At 51.1% G+C, this 14,371-nt stretch overlaps 3 protein-coding genes across 3 annotated transcripts; all 3 read right to left on the bottom strand.

Moving 5' to 3' along the window:
* Positions 1-7,916: 7,916 nt before the first annotated feature.
* Positions 7,917-10,098, bottom strand: CC84DRAFT_1112618 (Rhamnogalacturonase B). The gene is made up of 2 exons (XM_018175322.1): positions 9,380-10,098; positions 7,917-9,309 (listed from the first exon to the last, which is right to left on the bottom strand). Exons 1-2 carry the CDS (start codon positions 9,633-9,635, stop codon positions 7,958-7,960), a joined length of 1,608 nt encoding a protein of 535 aa, XP_018040746.1. The 5' UTR covers positions 9,636-10,098; the 3' UTR covers positions 7,917-7,957.
* Positions 10,099-10,543: 445 nt separating this feature from the next.
* Positions 10,544-11,789, bottom strand: CC84DRAFT_1184431 (arad-like aldolase/epimerase; the record flags this gene model as incomplete). Its single annotated transcript, XM_018180747.1, has 5 exons — positions 10,544-10,630; positions 10,691-11,166; positions 11,230-11,332; positions 11,397-11,633; positions 11,727-11,789. 5 exons carry the CDS (start codon positions 11,787-11,789, stop codon positions 10,544-10,546), a joined length of 966 nt encoding a protein of 321 aa, XP_018040745.1.
* Positions 11,790-12,897: 1,108 nt separating this feature from the next.
* CC84DRAFT_1161336 (uncharacterized protein) lies at positions 12,898-14,371 on the bottom strand. The gene is made up of 2 exons (XM_018177707.1): positions 13,862-14,371; positions 12,898-13,676 (listed from the first exon to the last, which is right to left on the bottom strand). The coding sequence occupies exons 1-2, from the start codon at positions 13,901-13,903 to the stop codon at positions 13,347-13,349; spliced, it is 372 nt and encodes a 123-aa protein (XP_018040744.1). The 5' UTR covers positions 13,904-14,371; the 3' UTR covers positions 12,898-13,346.

Genomic DNA, 14,371 nt, shown 5'->3' with positions numbered 1-14,371 from the left:
TTGCAAACGAGCGCTAGAAGCATCTAGCACGCCATCAATGTAAGTCGCAAAATGAGTTCAGTAACGAAGGCCACAAGGCTTGGTCTTTACACCGGACAGCATGGGGCAGTGCTTGGTAAAGTACAATCAGGATAACGGAGGAATCCCATCTGAGTGGTAGCGGCCGTGGCTGCCGCATGCACGCGCGTGGACCTGGGCGCCATGAGCCCTGTCAAGACTTTGGGTGTCAATGTCGCTAGTTGATATTAACTGGGATATCGTGAGCGAGGCCAACCCGACTTTGAATCATCGGACAGACAGGGAGGTATAGGCGAACGGTATCTTGCCCAGCAAGGCTTCCTTTAGTGCCGTGGCTGCCGATAGTCATTGGGTGTGTCCGGAAGGATCAAAAGGACCAGGCACGGACATAATCTACAAATAACGGGATCTGCAAGACAAAGTAGCGTCAAAGGCTGTCTCATCAATCCGAAGGCCAACTCCAGCCCGCGATGCGTTGGAGGACCCGACAGCAGTGCACTACGTCGTGTACATATCAGGACAAGGCCGCAGCCCTTGGCTTGGGGTTTCTTCTGGTCTTTCCAGCGCACCAGGGCCGGCAACGCCAGCTTCAGTCTAGCTAGATTGTAGCGCCGCCGGGGGGAAGACGGCCGTCCCGCGCGGCCGCACCTAATGTTGCGCGGCGGCAAGCGGATGCGAGGGATGATACACGAGAAGGGTGAGTGGTGGGCGTACCATGGGCTTTGCCGACGGTGCTCAGACGCCACATCTTCGATCGCGATCGTTGTTTCTTCGCCGCGCCCCCACCCGCAATTTCCCCGGCAATGTCGAAGCGTCGCTATTGTTGGGGTGTCAGTCGGACGACACAAGGTCATGTCGCTGTCTGACGCGTGTTGGGATGTTCCTGGTGAGTCTGTTAATGGCATGAAGTCTCAGCTCACATACTTGAAGTCTTCAAGCATCTTGAGATTATCTGACGCTATGACCTGCGGCAACTATTCCTATTGACGGTTGCTACTGCACACTTACGCCCACGCCCTTTGATCGGTCAGGCAGACGCACGCTCAGTAGATACAATGTACACCGTCTTTACGTGTGCACTCCTCATGCCATGCCAATATTCGGTGGATTGCGTTGACTGTGAATCAACCCAGCTCCTTTGTCTGGGCTATCAAAAAGCTCAATGGTTTCTTCAGTATGACAGAGTATGTACAAAGCCACTGGAGAGACGTAGGACGCATTTTCGAGCATGCCACAAGTTGTGTAGAGTCGCATCGGACAGCTTAATAGCTCTTAATGCGCATGCCCCGCTCGCTCACGTCCTTATTTTTGCGAGTGTACTTACTATACAGATTCACATTCGAATTCTGGATGCGCGTCCCCACATCGCGCCTCAGCTACTGGTCCCTCATAACACCCCGGACGCCTGGCCGATGGCTCTTATCTGGCATAGGATGGACCTTGACTTGAAGTACTACGGCGCGGGTATAAAGTTTCCAGACATCACTGTGCAGATCATCATGAGTAGACATCACCGGGGCTCATGGATCGTTGGCTTTCCCTCCGGACCATACTTAAGTGACAATTTGTAAAAACCTAAATAGACTACAAAGCGCCATCACAGCGCGGTACGTTTAAACCAAATCGTAGCGGGGATCAATCATCCAGGCATTACTTCGTGCCTTTTCAACATGTTGCTTCGGGCTAATCTCTTTCTGCAGGCAGCTGCGTGGGCCTTCCTCCAAAACGGAGATAGTTTGAGAACAGACAACACTAATTCTCCCTTATTCATGGAGGCCCTGACGAACCCGGAAGTATATGGGGTTCTGACTCGCAATAAGCCATGCCTGGGCTTCGGTCCCCAGAGCCCGATCAAGAATGAGTTGCATACCCCCAAAAAACAAACAAGAAATGCGGTGCAGCAACAGGTTGTAGAGCCTGGGAAGGAGAAATGAGCAAACCTTCGTAGCATAATCAATCCTGGCTGACTCATAAGAAAAGTTCCTGAACTGAATGGCCGACAATATCGATTATATTGTTTCAATGCTCCCTAGGGCTCATTTCAATGGCTACAACCAGTCCAGACTCTCGAAGAATGCGATCAATAACGTCACAACCATCGACTGGACTGCAATGGACTCGCCTACTTTCCATCAACGAAGGTATGATCTGTCGTTTACTCCAAGGACGTCGCGCCGTATGTTCTCGATAACGGAGGACAGGAAGTTTGGGGCAATTCCGGTCAAGTCAAGCAAGTACGTATCACCCCCACATCACAAGACCCACAACAGCTAATCATGCATGGAAATTGTAGCGGCTTTCAGTGCAAGGATGCTCTGTCCCCTCACTGTTGCAGATAACCAAGTCTATCACTTTGGGGATAACCAGGAGTATCAATTCAAGCTCTCCTGCCGTATTGAGTTCAGCGGTTCCCGCCGAGTACAAGGCCCGGTAAAGAACGCAGATGAATGCGGTGAACGGTATGTAGCCGACAAAAACAGCTATATCTTTCTCTCCTGTCAGCCAGCAATTCCAGGTGGACGCATAGATGGAGCTCAAAACTGTGAATTGGTCATGAAAAAGATTAATGACGGACACTAGGTACGTTTGTACAACCTAAATCAGTACATCGCTGGTCTGCGTGTTGCGGTGAGTGTTAGCGCATGTTGATGGGCATTTCGGCTGACGATACCCACAGAGTGCAAATTATGGAGATAAAGGTATCTGTCAAGATGAATATGGGAATGGCGATAACAGAGGCGAAGACTAGACGAGCTACTTCGGAAGGTGATGCGTGGCGGTCTGCGTGACTCTAGCATTGAGACTAATGGAATTTGTTTGGACACCATCGCTTTGGGATGCGTCAACTTTTCTTTACGGGTGACACCACAAAAGTCCTCACCGTCGCCATAATGGTCTATTCATTAGCGAACGTCGATCCTTACTGGGCATATGCAACTTGATCAAAATAGCAAACAGCCTTCCTGCTTCTCAGCCCACTATTAAGGAATCATCGCGTGGGTTTTCTGCATCTCCAACCCGTTCCATCTACCTGTGCCTTACCGGATATGGACGCGTCGGATGTCGAAAGCAACAATAGAACAGCATACGTATAGTGCAAGGCGTTCGCGCCACCATCGGAAACTCTGGCTCTTGCAGGATCTGTAGCCCTTAAAAGTATGTCGATTGTCGATCGCGTGAGTCTGCCTGAGCGGGTAATCCCAAGATGTGAGACTCAAGCCACCAAAACAAAGCATTGCGCCCTGATCGTTGTTCACAGCAATACCAGTACTGTAAATCACAACTTCCAGCAACTTTCTGCTGTTCCAATCTCCTCCCCATCCTCAGGCAGATTCGTCCCGCAAGTTGAGGTCAGCGTCTAAACCAGATCGCCGATCCCAACACCTCAAAACCTGCACCTCGCTTACCCAAGAATGTGGTACGACTTCTCACCGTTCAGAGTTCTCTTCCCCGGCAATAGTCCATTCTGGATTGCCAGCCAATATGTATGCCTGCCTATGATCCATAGTAAACAGCTTCATTGTCCACGCAGCATTTATAGCCTACACAATACTTCATTTCTCATGAATCAGCAACCTAGTTCCCAGTGCCATAAGATGTGATAACGCGATCTGGGACAACATGGGTGCCCCTGGTAGTACACTTCCCTCGCCTTAGGATTGGCCTATGCGACTGGTTGGGGTGGGTTGCGCTGACTTCTTTGGGCTCCGAAGTCGCAAACACCATTTATTGAGCTCTGTTCACATGAACCTGGTCTGTTGGTTCCGCGTTCGAAAGCACGGTGCTCGCTGTTCTCGGTAGCCGCGGGTTTAAGAAAGGTTGACGAGTCATGTACCAGGGCCGGGCGTTGGGGTCTGAACTCGAATACGTTGTCGCTTGCGTAGGTATTACTGTACCTCAGCGATGGAAAAATGGCGCTACAAGCAGTTTTGACCCATTGTATGGTCATGCGGTCGACATAACATCACTCCAACAGCTAGCCACAAACAGAAAGCGCGCCATGCGATCAACAGTTCAACCAGAACGCCACATCAGAGTGACAGAAGAGGTCTCCTTATGAACCAAGTATATGGGCACGTTCAAGATGTAATTAGAGTGTTATCAGTGCCATGCAGAAGTTCTTGTACCATCTTTCCATGGGTCAACGACAGTTTCTATCAATTCATGACTTATATATTGCTGATGAATTGAGCTATAGCGAGCGATTTATCAGCAATATACGAGTCGTGAAACGTGGTTTTAGGCATATGGAAACACCCAGATCCATGGAAAAGTAGTACAAAAACTTTTGTATACGATAATAGACTGCTTTGGTTCTGCAATGTCGTCGATTTTCTCTCGAAGTGGTTGCAAAACCATCAAAGCATCCACGTCAACTAGGAAAGTCCTACCTTTTCAAACAATATCAATCTTGAAGTTCGCAAACCATTGCTTGACATCTTTGACAAATGTTTTCACTCGACTACAGGAACAAGTCCAGGCACGGTTTGCCAATTGAATCAAGTAGGGATCTCGACGGGGATCTCAATCCTGTATTGCGCCTTCCAGGGTAACATGTCCTACTCGTAATGTGCGAAGAACACTGTAATAGATCTATGTTATGTACATCATGTTTCCAAGAGAACACTTTCTAGGAGACTTCGTTTTGTATCACTGCGTTTAGATCTCGCATGTCACTCACCCGCCAAGTCAACATGTAGGGTCAACAGAGCTTGTCAGGTTGTCCAACGACACTCGGCTTCCGGTAATCGCTCGCTACTTGCCAAAATTGTATCCTGAATCAGGGCCGAGTCAAAAAAGCCAGTGCCACTTTTGCCTCGGGTAGTCGCTGGATGGGTAAGATGCGCCCCTGACATTCGCTATAGCATGAAGGACTCTCTCTATTACCACTACAGCAAAACATAACTCTGCAACGACTAAAGGAAGCAGTTCGAGCATGCTAGAGGCTCTTGTTAGAGTGAAGATCCTTGAGTCAGTGCTCCACTTCGCTTCCACCCGCCCAACCCACAACCAACTAAAAGAATACAAAAACATACAACAGCGGGGATTCTCGCGCCCTCACGGATCGCAATACTAATCCGCCGGTATCCTGCTTATATATGGCTGAGCGGACGGGAAGCCTAGTTCTCAGGATCCTGTGGTCGTATGTGAAATTTCTTTGATAACACTGTGTATATAATCAATCAAAATCAAGCCTCGCCAAGCTTGCCACCGCAGGGCATGTTCCAGCTACATGTCACAGTGTTCGTCTACCCTCGTGCCTCCTGGGTCTGAAGCCATATAACCACCACGCTCGACACACGGCCTCTCCAAAAAGACCGTCGTGCCTTCAATTAGCGACACCAGCTACTCGCGCGAGGCGACAGTAGCGGCAATTTGGGGTTTTTATCGCTTCCTTGTCTCCATGTACCTGGATGAGTCCAACGTGCGTGAGCCACCTGAGGGCGCCTGGCCGTCTATCCCTCCACAAGAATAGCGAAATTTCGACAAGACAGACGAAGTAATCGCCCTTCTGCGTGAAATGCGTACCTGCGTGAAGGCTGCGACCCCTTTCTAGTCAATGGGGCGCCCTACACTGGATTTGCGAACTGGCAATGTGTGGCTGAGGATATCGATGGTCAGAACCTCAAGGATTGGAGCGAGCCTGATCTAGACGAGGCCGTGATCCCCGCCCATATCGTGCTATCACCCGCCATCCCACTCGATACAGAACTCGGCGTAATATACTGGTACGAGTGCTCAGAGGACGTCAAACGAGGGGAATTCGAGGAAATCGAAGGTTGACGTTTACGACTTGGTGGATGATGACTTGATCCCCAAGGACCAGGCGGAATGGCGGGCTGGCAGCGGAATGTGGCCTATCGAGACTTTCTTCCAGATGCTGAAGGCCAACTTTCAAAAGCTCAATTTCGTGCCCATAGGCACCCGCGAGGTCCAAGACGTGTGGGTCGCACGGGATGGTCATACCAAAGAGACACAGGTCGTTATCCAGAACATCTACCGCAAACACGGTCGGCCAATTATGGCTCGCTTCAACGAAAACGCTTGTTGTGCTGAAATCAAGACATTGTTAGAAGAACGCGCTTTTCGTGATTGAGCACCAATCAGATGAGTGGCAGGCATATCACGACAGAATTTGCTATTATCTGAACCCTCTGATTCCGTTACAACAGCTTTAAAGTCTTTTGCACCCAGGCGCCATCGACCATTTCGTCAAAGTCGGTCAAATCGACACGTCGGAAAGCTTACTCGGTAGAGTCCTTCACTCTCTCTAGGACCAAGCCTTTGATTCTTGATTTCTGCCATCTTTTTTTTGGCTCTCGCACAATCTACACAGCAAGATACTCTCTTACATTGTCACGATTATACACTCGATCCACACCTGGGAGATGTGCGGCGAGCGAACCCACAGCGTTCCCATTCTCCCATTCTCACGTCCATGCATACACGATATCCCGGCTTGTTGATTCCTCGGTGGGCGCCAGCTACTTCTTCAAAATTGCGATAAAAGTATGACTCTGGGACGTGTGCAACGTAGATTGGGTAGCAGTGCTCTGCCATAGTGGGACTGTTCTCTTCTAGCACCTCGCCTTCAGATCCATATCTTTGAAAATCATCAAGCGGTGTCCATGTCTCGTATCCCACGATTCACAGTCAGACATGGCCTCCGGACTAGGCTGACCATCCCCTCCTCGCCACGTGTTGTAGTACCATACGAGCTGATGAGAGGTCCATGGTAGATCTCTGGAGGACTTCGTGGCCAGCGGGGGAACAAGGCCATGAAAACAAGGGATTGTTTGACGAAACTCCGGCCAGATATTCGCCCATTTCAAGTATCTGCAAGTCTGGTACGAGGCTGGAAATGGGGGGAAGACAGTCTGCGTTGTACGTGAGATTACGAACACCCATTTCTTGCAAATGGGATTCCAGGCTCCAATTCTGTTGATGATGTCGATCTCTGTGAAATTGATGTTATCGTCTCGTGGTGGTGATAGAATTTGGTGAATCTCTGCTTGGCAAAGTGTTCCGCTCTATTGGTCTGTTTTCCGCGGCCTTCTTCAAGGTACAGTGCAATTTTGCACTCCTAAACAATCTGGCTTCGACGGAAATGGAGATTACCAGCAGAAAGAAGCCTTTCCTGGAAAGCCCACCCTATCGGAATGAATAGGAAATTGCGTTGATTCAAACAGGCACAGATGAATGAGGCCTACATATACCTAATGCTGTTTATGATTGTCTCATGGTGCTTGGGATGAAAACTACATCACACCCAAGCCGATACAGTGGATGTTGAGTAATTTCCGCCCATAGTCGACAAAGAGTTCGAAGGCACATTGCGGGGTCATACCCGAAGAAACATGATTGTAGTACGGTGCACTCTTGGAAAATGCACTCGTCGGTGTTACCGGACAAATCTGCACAGATTATAGAAGCGGACTTGCTGTACATTTGGACCATGCGCGATAATTCACGACTCTACTTGTCGAGGTTGTCTTGGAGAATGCACAACTGGTCGATCCAGATTCATTCAGGTCCCATATTGTGTGCAATATCAACAGCATCCTATATAGTCCTCAGCAATTCTGCTGTTCAAAATACGGATGGTAAGGTATCAATGGAAGTGGTCACGTTCTTGATGGAGTTTCCTTGACCACACGAATGAGGATATTTGTACATAGAGCGCATGTCGCAGGTATGACGGCGGGCATCCTTTTACCAGCTCGACGCCACTGAGTATAGCATGGCGCCCGTGGAGTAAAGCGCGTCACGTCAGATAATGTACGCATCGCAGGTCACTTTGCAAGTTTGTAACCCCTGCAATCTGTCAGGCACGTGCTGACATGAGTTTGTCCGGACATTGGTCATCGATAAACAGAATATATACAGCGAAATCTGCAAGCGAATGGGCATCTCCACTCCACAAGCACACTCACAAGCTCTATCTGTACAGCTCTATCGCGTCCAGGATAACGTTCGGGTTGAGGAACGTAGTCCCCGAGCTTCCGCTTACCACATCAATCGTAATAGTATTGCTGCCACTGACCAAATTCCCAGACGGAATAGCAAAGTCGTAAACCTCGCCAAAGCCACGGTAAGCACCCCTCGTCACGCCACGTGAGTCGATCTTGGTAGGCGCTGCAGGCGTGGCGGGAGAGTAAGAATTGATGACAGCGGACGGCCTACCACCTGCGAAGGACAGGGTGGTAGCAACGCGGAGAGTGGCAGCGCCGGATGCTTGCGCAGATGTGAGAGTAAACTTGATGGTGAGGGGTGTATTCACAGTCTTAAAGAGCGCCATGGGGACGTCGGTGAGGGCGCTGGAGCCGACAGTATATGTGAGAGGACCCCAGGAGGACATGCGCGTATCGGAGGGGTGCATACGGAGGAATTTGTCGGCGTTCCTGAACCCAGTGGGCTGTCCGTCGTATTCTCCAATCTTGAAGAGCGTGGTATGCGATGGGAGGGAGCCGCTGATGTTGGCCGTCGTGGCCTTTCCCGCACTGACAGAGACTGAGCTTGATGCGAGCTTGAACTCACCCTGGTAGAACACCTGGGTGTAGGTACCAGGCTTCATCGCAGGCGAAGTGAATTTGCCGGAAGAATCGGCATATACCCAGTATTGATCATTTGCGTTGTACCAGTGCAGGACCTTTTGGAGTCCACTCGTGCCACCCGTTGCAGTGCCAGTAACAGTGCCTCGGCCACTGGGCGCCACATATCCAGAGATCCCAAGGTCAGCGAAGAAAGTGGTGTCCATGGTCTTGCCAGATGGAATGCCAGAGCGAGAGAACTGGAGACCATATGGTCCGTGCAGGCCCATACGGTAGTTCTCGGTCTGAACATGGCCAGAGTTCATGTAAAAGTAGAGGTTTGTAGAGTCACCAGCGTTGTTCGAGTTGATATCGCGGAAGAACGGACCGCCAGAGCTTCGTTCGTACGAGTATGAGTTCAATAGCATACATGCATGGATTGCGTCGCTGTCGCGGTAGACACAGTGGGTGTAGTCGTCGATGAAGCGCTCGCTTGAGTAGAACTTGGAGCGAGTTTGACCGTTGACTACGAAGACATCGCTGCCTTCGACAGTGGAGGACGATCCACTGGTCGTTGAGACGGAGCCGAAAGGGTATTCCAAGGGGAGCTTAGACGGCTGGAGGCGCGCAATGAAACGCAGCTCTCCTACACTAGGCTCGGATGCAGTGTTGGTTGCCATCCAAATGGTAGAATCGCCGGATCTGACGACAATGTAATGTGTCAGAGTCGAGGTCGTGCAGGTGATCTTCGCATACTGGCCTGGGTTCAATCAGCAGTCGTTCGGGCGTTTACAATGGTGAAACCGTAGCATCGTCATTAAGAAACATACTGTTGACAATTGTGCTGGAAACTGTTGCGGAGCCAAGACCAGAGGAGATGTGAGAACCGGTGCTCTGGTACTGGAACTCTTCGCCCCGGTACGAGATAGAGGTGATGTCGCAGGAATTCTTGTTGACCGTGATTGTGAACGCATTGTCGGAACCCGCATCCACGACGATGTTGTCGCCAGAAGTCGTGATACCAAAGGCAGCTAGTGCAGAGGAAGAGAAGGCAAAAGTCGCCAGCAGCGCGCTTTGGAGAAACATGATGGATGAGTCGCCAGCGGAAACAGCTGTGGATATCTTCGACTAACGATACTGTCCGCATCTCATATAGGCTTTTCGCTATGTCGAATATTTGGCAGGGTCATTGTAGCTCGGCGCCAATTCCACCGTCTCCCCTTCATTTCCGCGTTGACCATTTTCTCCCGAGCCACACAGATGTCAACAGCATCAAACATATGCATGTCTCTTGTCAAGGCCTGAGCATGCACAGGCGATCCGCGTAGATATTCCCCCGAAGTTTGCAAGGAAGCTACGCATGTGTAGCTGGAACTCCCTGGTTTTACTGCTTCTGCATATGTCTCGTAATATAATTGCCGGAAGCGAACACGTTGTTCCGTAGGTGTGCCGAGCGAAGAATCCGGGGTGCAGTTGTCAAGCAATGGTAGTGGCGGAACATTATCCACCCTAAAGTAAGCCAACACTATATTGTGCTTGGCGTAGACACTATGCTTGTCAGGTGCTTCAGGTCAAGCCACAACCCTGTCAGGTTCAATGTACCAATCTCTCGCTTAGCAGAAATAGTATTAAGGTGTTACAGATGATACAAAACGTAAAAACTGATTTATATCGTTCTGTTGCAGCAAACAAGAGAGGACAGGAAGCCTAAACAAGGGTCCGAAAATTGGAGCTCACCATATGGGATATTCTTATTCCAAAGTCCGCTCTTTTATAAGACTAATACAGTCAGGCGTCGGCCCTCCGAGGACTAAGTGACTAGGGTCGATGAGCCAACTCGTAGAGAGCGAGCGTGCAGGTAAGTTCGGGTCATCTAAATGCGAGAAGATCGGCAGACCGAGGACGTACGAGACACCTCTTCCACCGTGAACGCGGAAAATGCGGGGAAACTAAAATACGGGGTGTATGCGTCGCAATGAAGGACGACCATTGCATCAATCATCCTCGCATCCGGGACAGTCATTCTTGTACAGCGGACAAACTTCGACTTCTCGGCACCAAAGAGACCAAGGACGATGTACCTGATCAGAGATAACCGAGTCAGTTGCAAAATACTTGCTTTATGAGTAAACTTGACTTACCGTTCCTTGATTCGATTCCCACGCATCATGTGCCTCTCTATCACTCAGGTATGTCAAATCACCCTCGGCCTTGACCTTGGCAGATTTGATTTTCCCTCCTCCTTGAACATCGACATTGCCCTCGATAGTATGACCAAAATGTGCATTTCGAATCGTGAGTGCAGTCGTCTGCGCTTGGGCCGCTTCCTTGGTATATATCGCTTGATACACCACCTCCTCGATTCCGTGCGCAAGCGTAGTGAAGCCATGGCTTTGCATCAGGACCGTAGCAAAATTTGGCTCTTTATCTGGCTCCTGCGAGCCGCCAATCTGAGTGGGGAGGGCTGATCGGACCTTTGAGTAGAGGAAACCTGCCGAGGTCGCTGGCTTGAAGGCAGCTGAGAGAGAAGCACCTAGTTGCGAATCCCGAACAAGAAGATCGTGCTTTGCCCCACTCGAGTAATGAGAGGCAATATCCCATACGGGAACATTCGATCCTGAGCAAAGAGGGGTTAGGCTATGGACACAAGAATAGAGAAAAATTTGGTATGACCACGTACCCAAGAAGCCAGCCATATGTATGGACGCTTTCAGTGGAACTCCGCTGATGCAATAGGGCAACACTGCAGAACAGTGACTATGCACAACAGCGTTCACGCTGGGCTGCAAAATTTATATCCAATGAGCTAATGTCACACTGGTACTCGCATACGATAGATAGACTCACAAACCGTTTATATATCTCGCTGTGGATGTGTCGCTCAAGATAGCCTTTCTTCGCATCCTTCTCGACCTCACTGGCATCTTCGACCTTATACTCGACTAGGTCCTCAGGGGTGGACACAAGGGCCGGAGGCATATTGCAGGGCATCCAGAAGGTCGCAGGGTTATCAGGCGAGCGCACAGATACGTGTCCATATGCGTCAAGAACTCCATGATAATGAAGGATGTGAGAGGCGGTTACCTACGCCCACAGGCACGAAGTTAGTGCAAGGGCGGAAAAGTGGGGTCATGGACGAAGTGTGTATCTTTAAGACAGCACGACTGCGTTACGTACCAGGCCCTTGAACAAGTCTTCAAGTCCGACCTTTTCGCGTTTTGGGAAATAACCAGCCGACATTGCGAGAAATTCTAATGTTCTTTGAAGGAGGCATCGAGGAGCAGAGTACGCGCATGCAGGAGAGGTTGTGCGATGGTGGCTGCTCGATGACGTCTCAGGGTCCAAATTGTCTGTCCGGCCTTGAATTTACTCCCACGTGCTGGTCGCGGAGATTGTTGACCTGGATACGCCCATTATCCCTTGGTGAACGTTCATTCAAGGCCAACTTTGAATTTCCGATCAGCCATAAGGTTCTACGGCGCACTGGACTGCGAGGGCAAATCTTCCCCGCATCAGCCGTGTACTCGACTTTCCCCGCCTTTCAGCTTCATTATTTTGGTAACGACTTCGGAAGCTATACAACGTAAGGTTTCAACAAAGTTGGACCCATTGCCCACGGGCTGAAGCTTCTAACCACACAATAAGCTCCGCTCAATAAAGCCTATTCATAGCATGCTCAAGTACGCGCGTCAGTCAGACCAACTCAAGCTATAGATGTTTTGGCTACTACAGTAACCTTTCCGCACGAATACGCAGCCATTGTCACGATCGCTTTCTGAAGGAAAACCCCACATATGCTCGACATTCCTCTTGCCTTCCCTAGCCAGCCTCGATGGCCCTAGTGCGGACCCTATCCGTGCACCCGCGCCCTGCATAAAAATGGTGACCCGCACGTGGAGGGTGCAGGAGAAACGCGTTGATCGACGCGCCGTCACACTATAGCCCAGGCATGTATCATTATGGCATTCACAAAAGTATTCCTCGGCCGTGCGATTTGCGATGCCGGTCGGAAAACGGGATGTTCCAATTGTGAGCATGCGGAAGCGCTAGGTTGGAATGATTGCCCACCGGGTCAATCAACGAGCTGAAATGGCCGCTCCACGAAGCGCGGGTCGATACGCTTTCGCTCGATAAAAATCGCGGAGATATCGATAGTGTGGTGATGACGCTGAAGAGGATTTAGAGCTTGACTTACTGGTGCGAAGAGTTGCCACACGGCGGCATTCTAATCGCCTCGGAGGATCGACATAAACACGGCACAGATATAGGCCTACCAAGACTAGTGACGCAGTCATCCGTCCAGTTGGGCAAGCATCGGCACGGGATAAATATCAACTAGTAGGATCGAACAGGATGGAGCACATGCCGATTCATTGTCTGAAATGCTGGTAACAAAGTAGATAGAGTGAAAGCCGGCACAATCCGCCGGCCGTGGGACAGACGCCTTGAAATCCTTAACCCAGATATCTTAGAAACACCGCTGGAAGCCCCAAAGAAAAATAGTGGGAGATGTGATGAGGTCCGCCATAGTACACCGCCAATGCCACTCCCTCTCGGCGTCTCTGGCCAGGCTCCTCCATGCTGTGTTCGGTGTGGTACGCAAAACAAAGGTAAAAAGGCCAATGTGGGTTGGCGTTTTATTCGGCGTGACAATCGCCACTCTCAAGGGATATCATGCTTGTTGCTTGGAATCGGAAGTGCAGGTTGCGGGGATGTGCTGCGAGCAGCAATGTGTCGGAAGGTATTATCGGATTGCGAAGAAATCAACGTGATGAGCGATTGGGTGGACGGGCAGGCTTATGCCTCCACCTTCTTCTCGCTGAGGACTTTCGGTCGGAAGACGGCATCCTGACCTGACATGCGTCGCGCAAGAGCGCGGTCCAATTTTGCGCCGAGAGCGAGCTTGCTCATGTTGTCTGTCTTCTCGTTGTTGAGCATGTAGCGCTGTTGCACAAGGCGCTTGTCCTCGAGACGCTCAAAGCCCTCGTTCCAAGACTTGATTTCCTGGGCCCTTGGGTCGCCGGCGGTAGATGAGGCTTCGGAAAGGTGTGAGGGCGCGACCGAGGGCGTCAGGGTGGGTGCTGTGCTGTACGTCGACATGCGTGTTGAGGCACGGTTGCCGGTAGACTGCGGTTTCTGTGCGTCAGAAGATTGCGACATGGAGGGCAATGGTGAGTAGCAGGGCAGTAGCGAGGACGAGGCAGTGGTTATCGACAAAGGTCAGGTGCAGCAGTAGCTCAGACGGCGGCTAGCCACGAATAGGGGACCGGTCTGAAACGGCGAGCAGACGTAAGAAGAGTGGGACTACTCACGCTGGCCAGCATGGGCCGGGAGGACTCCAGAGACTTGGTCATGGTGACTGAGTGGTGACGGGTGACGGGGCGCGTGGGTGTGTTTCGGCAGGTGCAGGGCCAGCGGGGCGGACGGTCTTATTGCGCCCACAAGAACACGCTGCGCTCGGTAGCGTGGGAAGGGAGAGAGACGAGCGGGTGAGTTGGCAGCAGGAGGCGGCGGCGCAGAAAAGTCGGTGCTCGCTGGCTAAGGTTTCACGCCCGTCAAGGGAGCGGATCGGCAAGGGGTGACGAAGAAGGCGTGGGCAGCGACAGGAACAGGGCGTCGGGCAGGAAGGCAGGGGCGGCGGCTAGCGGTGCAGCAGCGGCTGGGTTCAGAGACGTGTGCTGGAGGAGCGGGATGGCGAGGGACGCAAAAGCACTTGCAGCTTTGGAGGGCCCTTGGGCGGGAGCAGCGGCTCTTTTGCGTGTCCAGACAGACGCACGCTGAAACGAGCCCTGCGCACGGCTCTCCAGTTTGGCAGCACCGCG

This window comes from Paraphaeosphaeria sporulosa (genome assembly GCF_001642045.1).
Source record: "Paraphaeosphaeria sporulosa strain AP3s5-JAC2a unplaced genomic scaffold CC84scaffold_2, whole genome shotgun sequence".
Classification (NCBI taxonomy): Eukaryota; Fungi; Ascomycota; class Dothideomycetes; order Pleosporales; family Didymosphaeriaceae; genus Paraphaeosphaeria; species Paraphaeosphaeria sporulosa.
Note: the sequence above shows the minus strand (reverse complement) of the source record. Positions and strands in the feature narration are given on the sequence as shown.

What these genes read in the sequence shown, in the direction of transcription:
- CC84DRAFT_1112618 (XM_018175322.1), bottom strand. Translation starts at nt 9,635, where the DNA reads ATGTTTCTCCAAAGCGCGCTGCTGGCGACTTTTGCCTTCTCTTCCTCT. An exon ending in TTCCAGCACAATTGTCAACA is followed by an intron (nt 9,310 to 9,379) that starts GTATGTTTCTTA and finishes GATTGAACCCAG; the next exon opens with GCCAGTATGCGAAGATCACC.
- CC84DRAFT_1161336 (XM_018177707.1), bottom strand. Translation starts at nt 13,903, where the DNA reads ATGACCAAGTCTCTGGAGTCCTCCCGGCCCATGCTGGCCAGC. An exon ending in CCCGGCCCATGCTGGCCAGC is followed by an intron (nt 13,677 to 13,861) that starts GTGAGTAGTCCC and finishes CAGAAACCGCAG; the next exon opens with TCTACCGGCAACCGTGCCTC.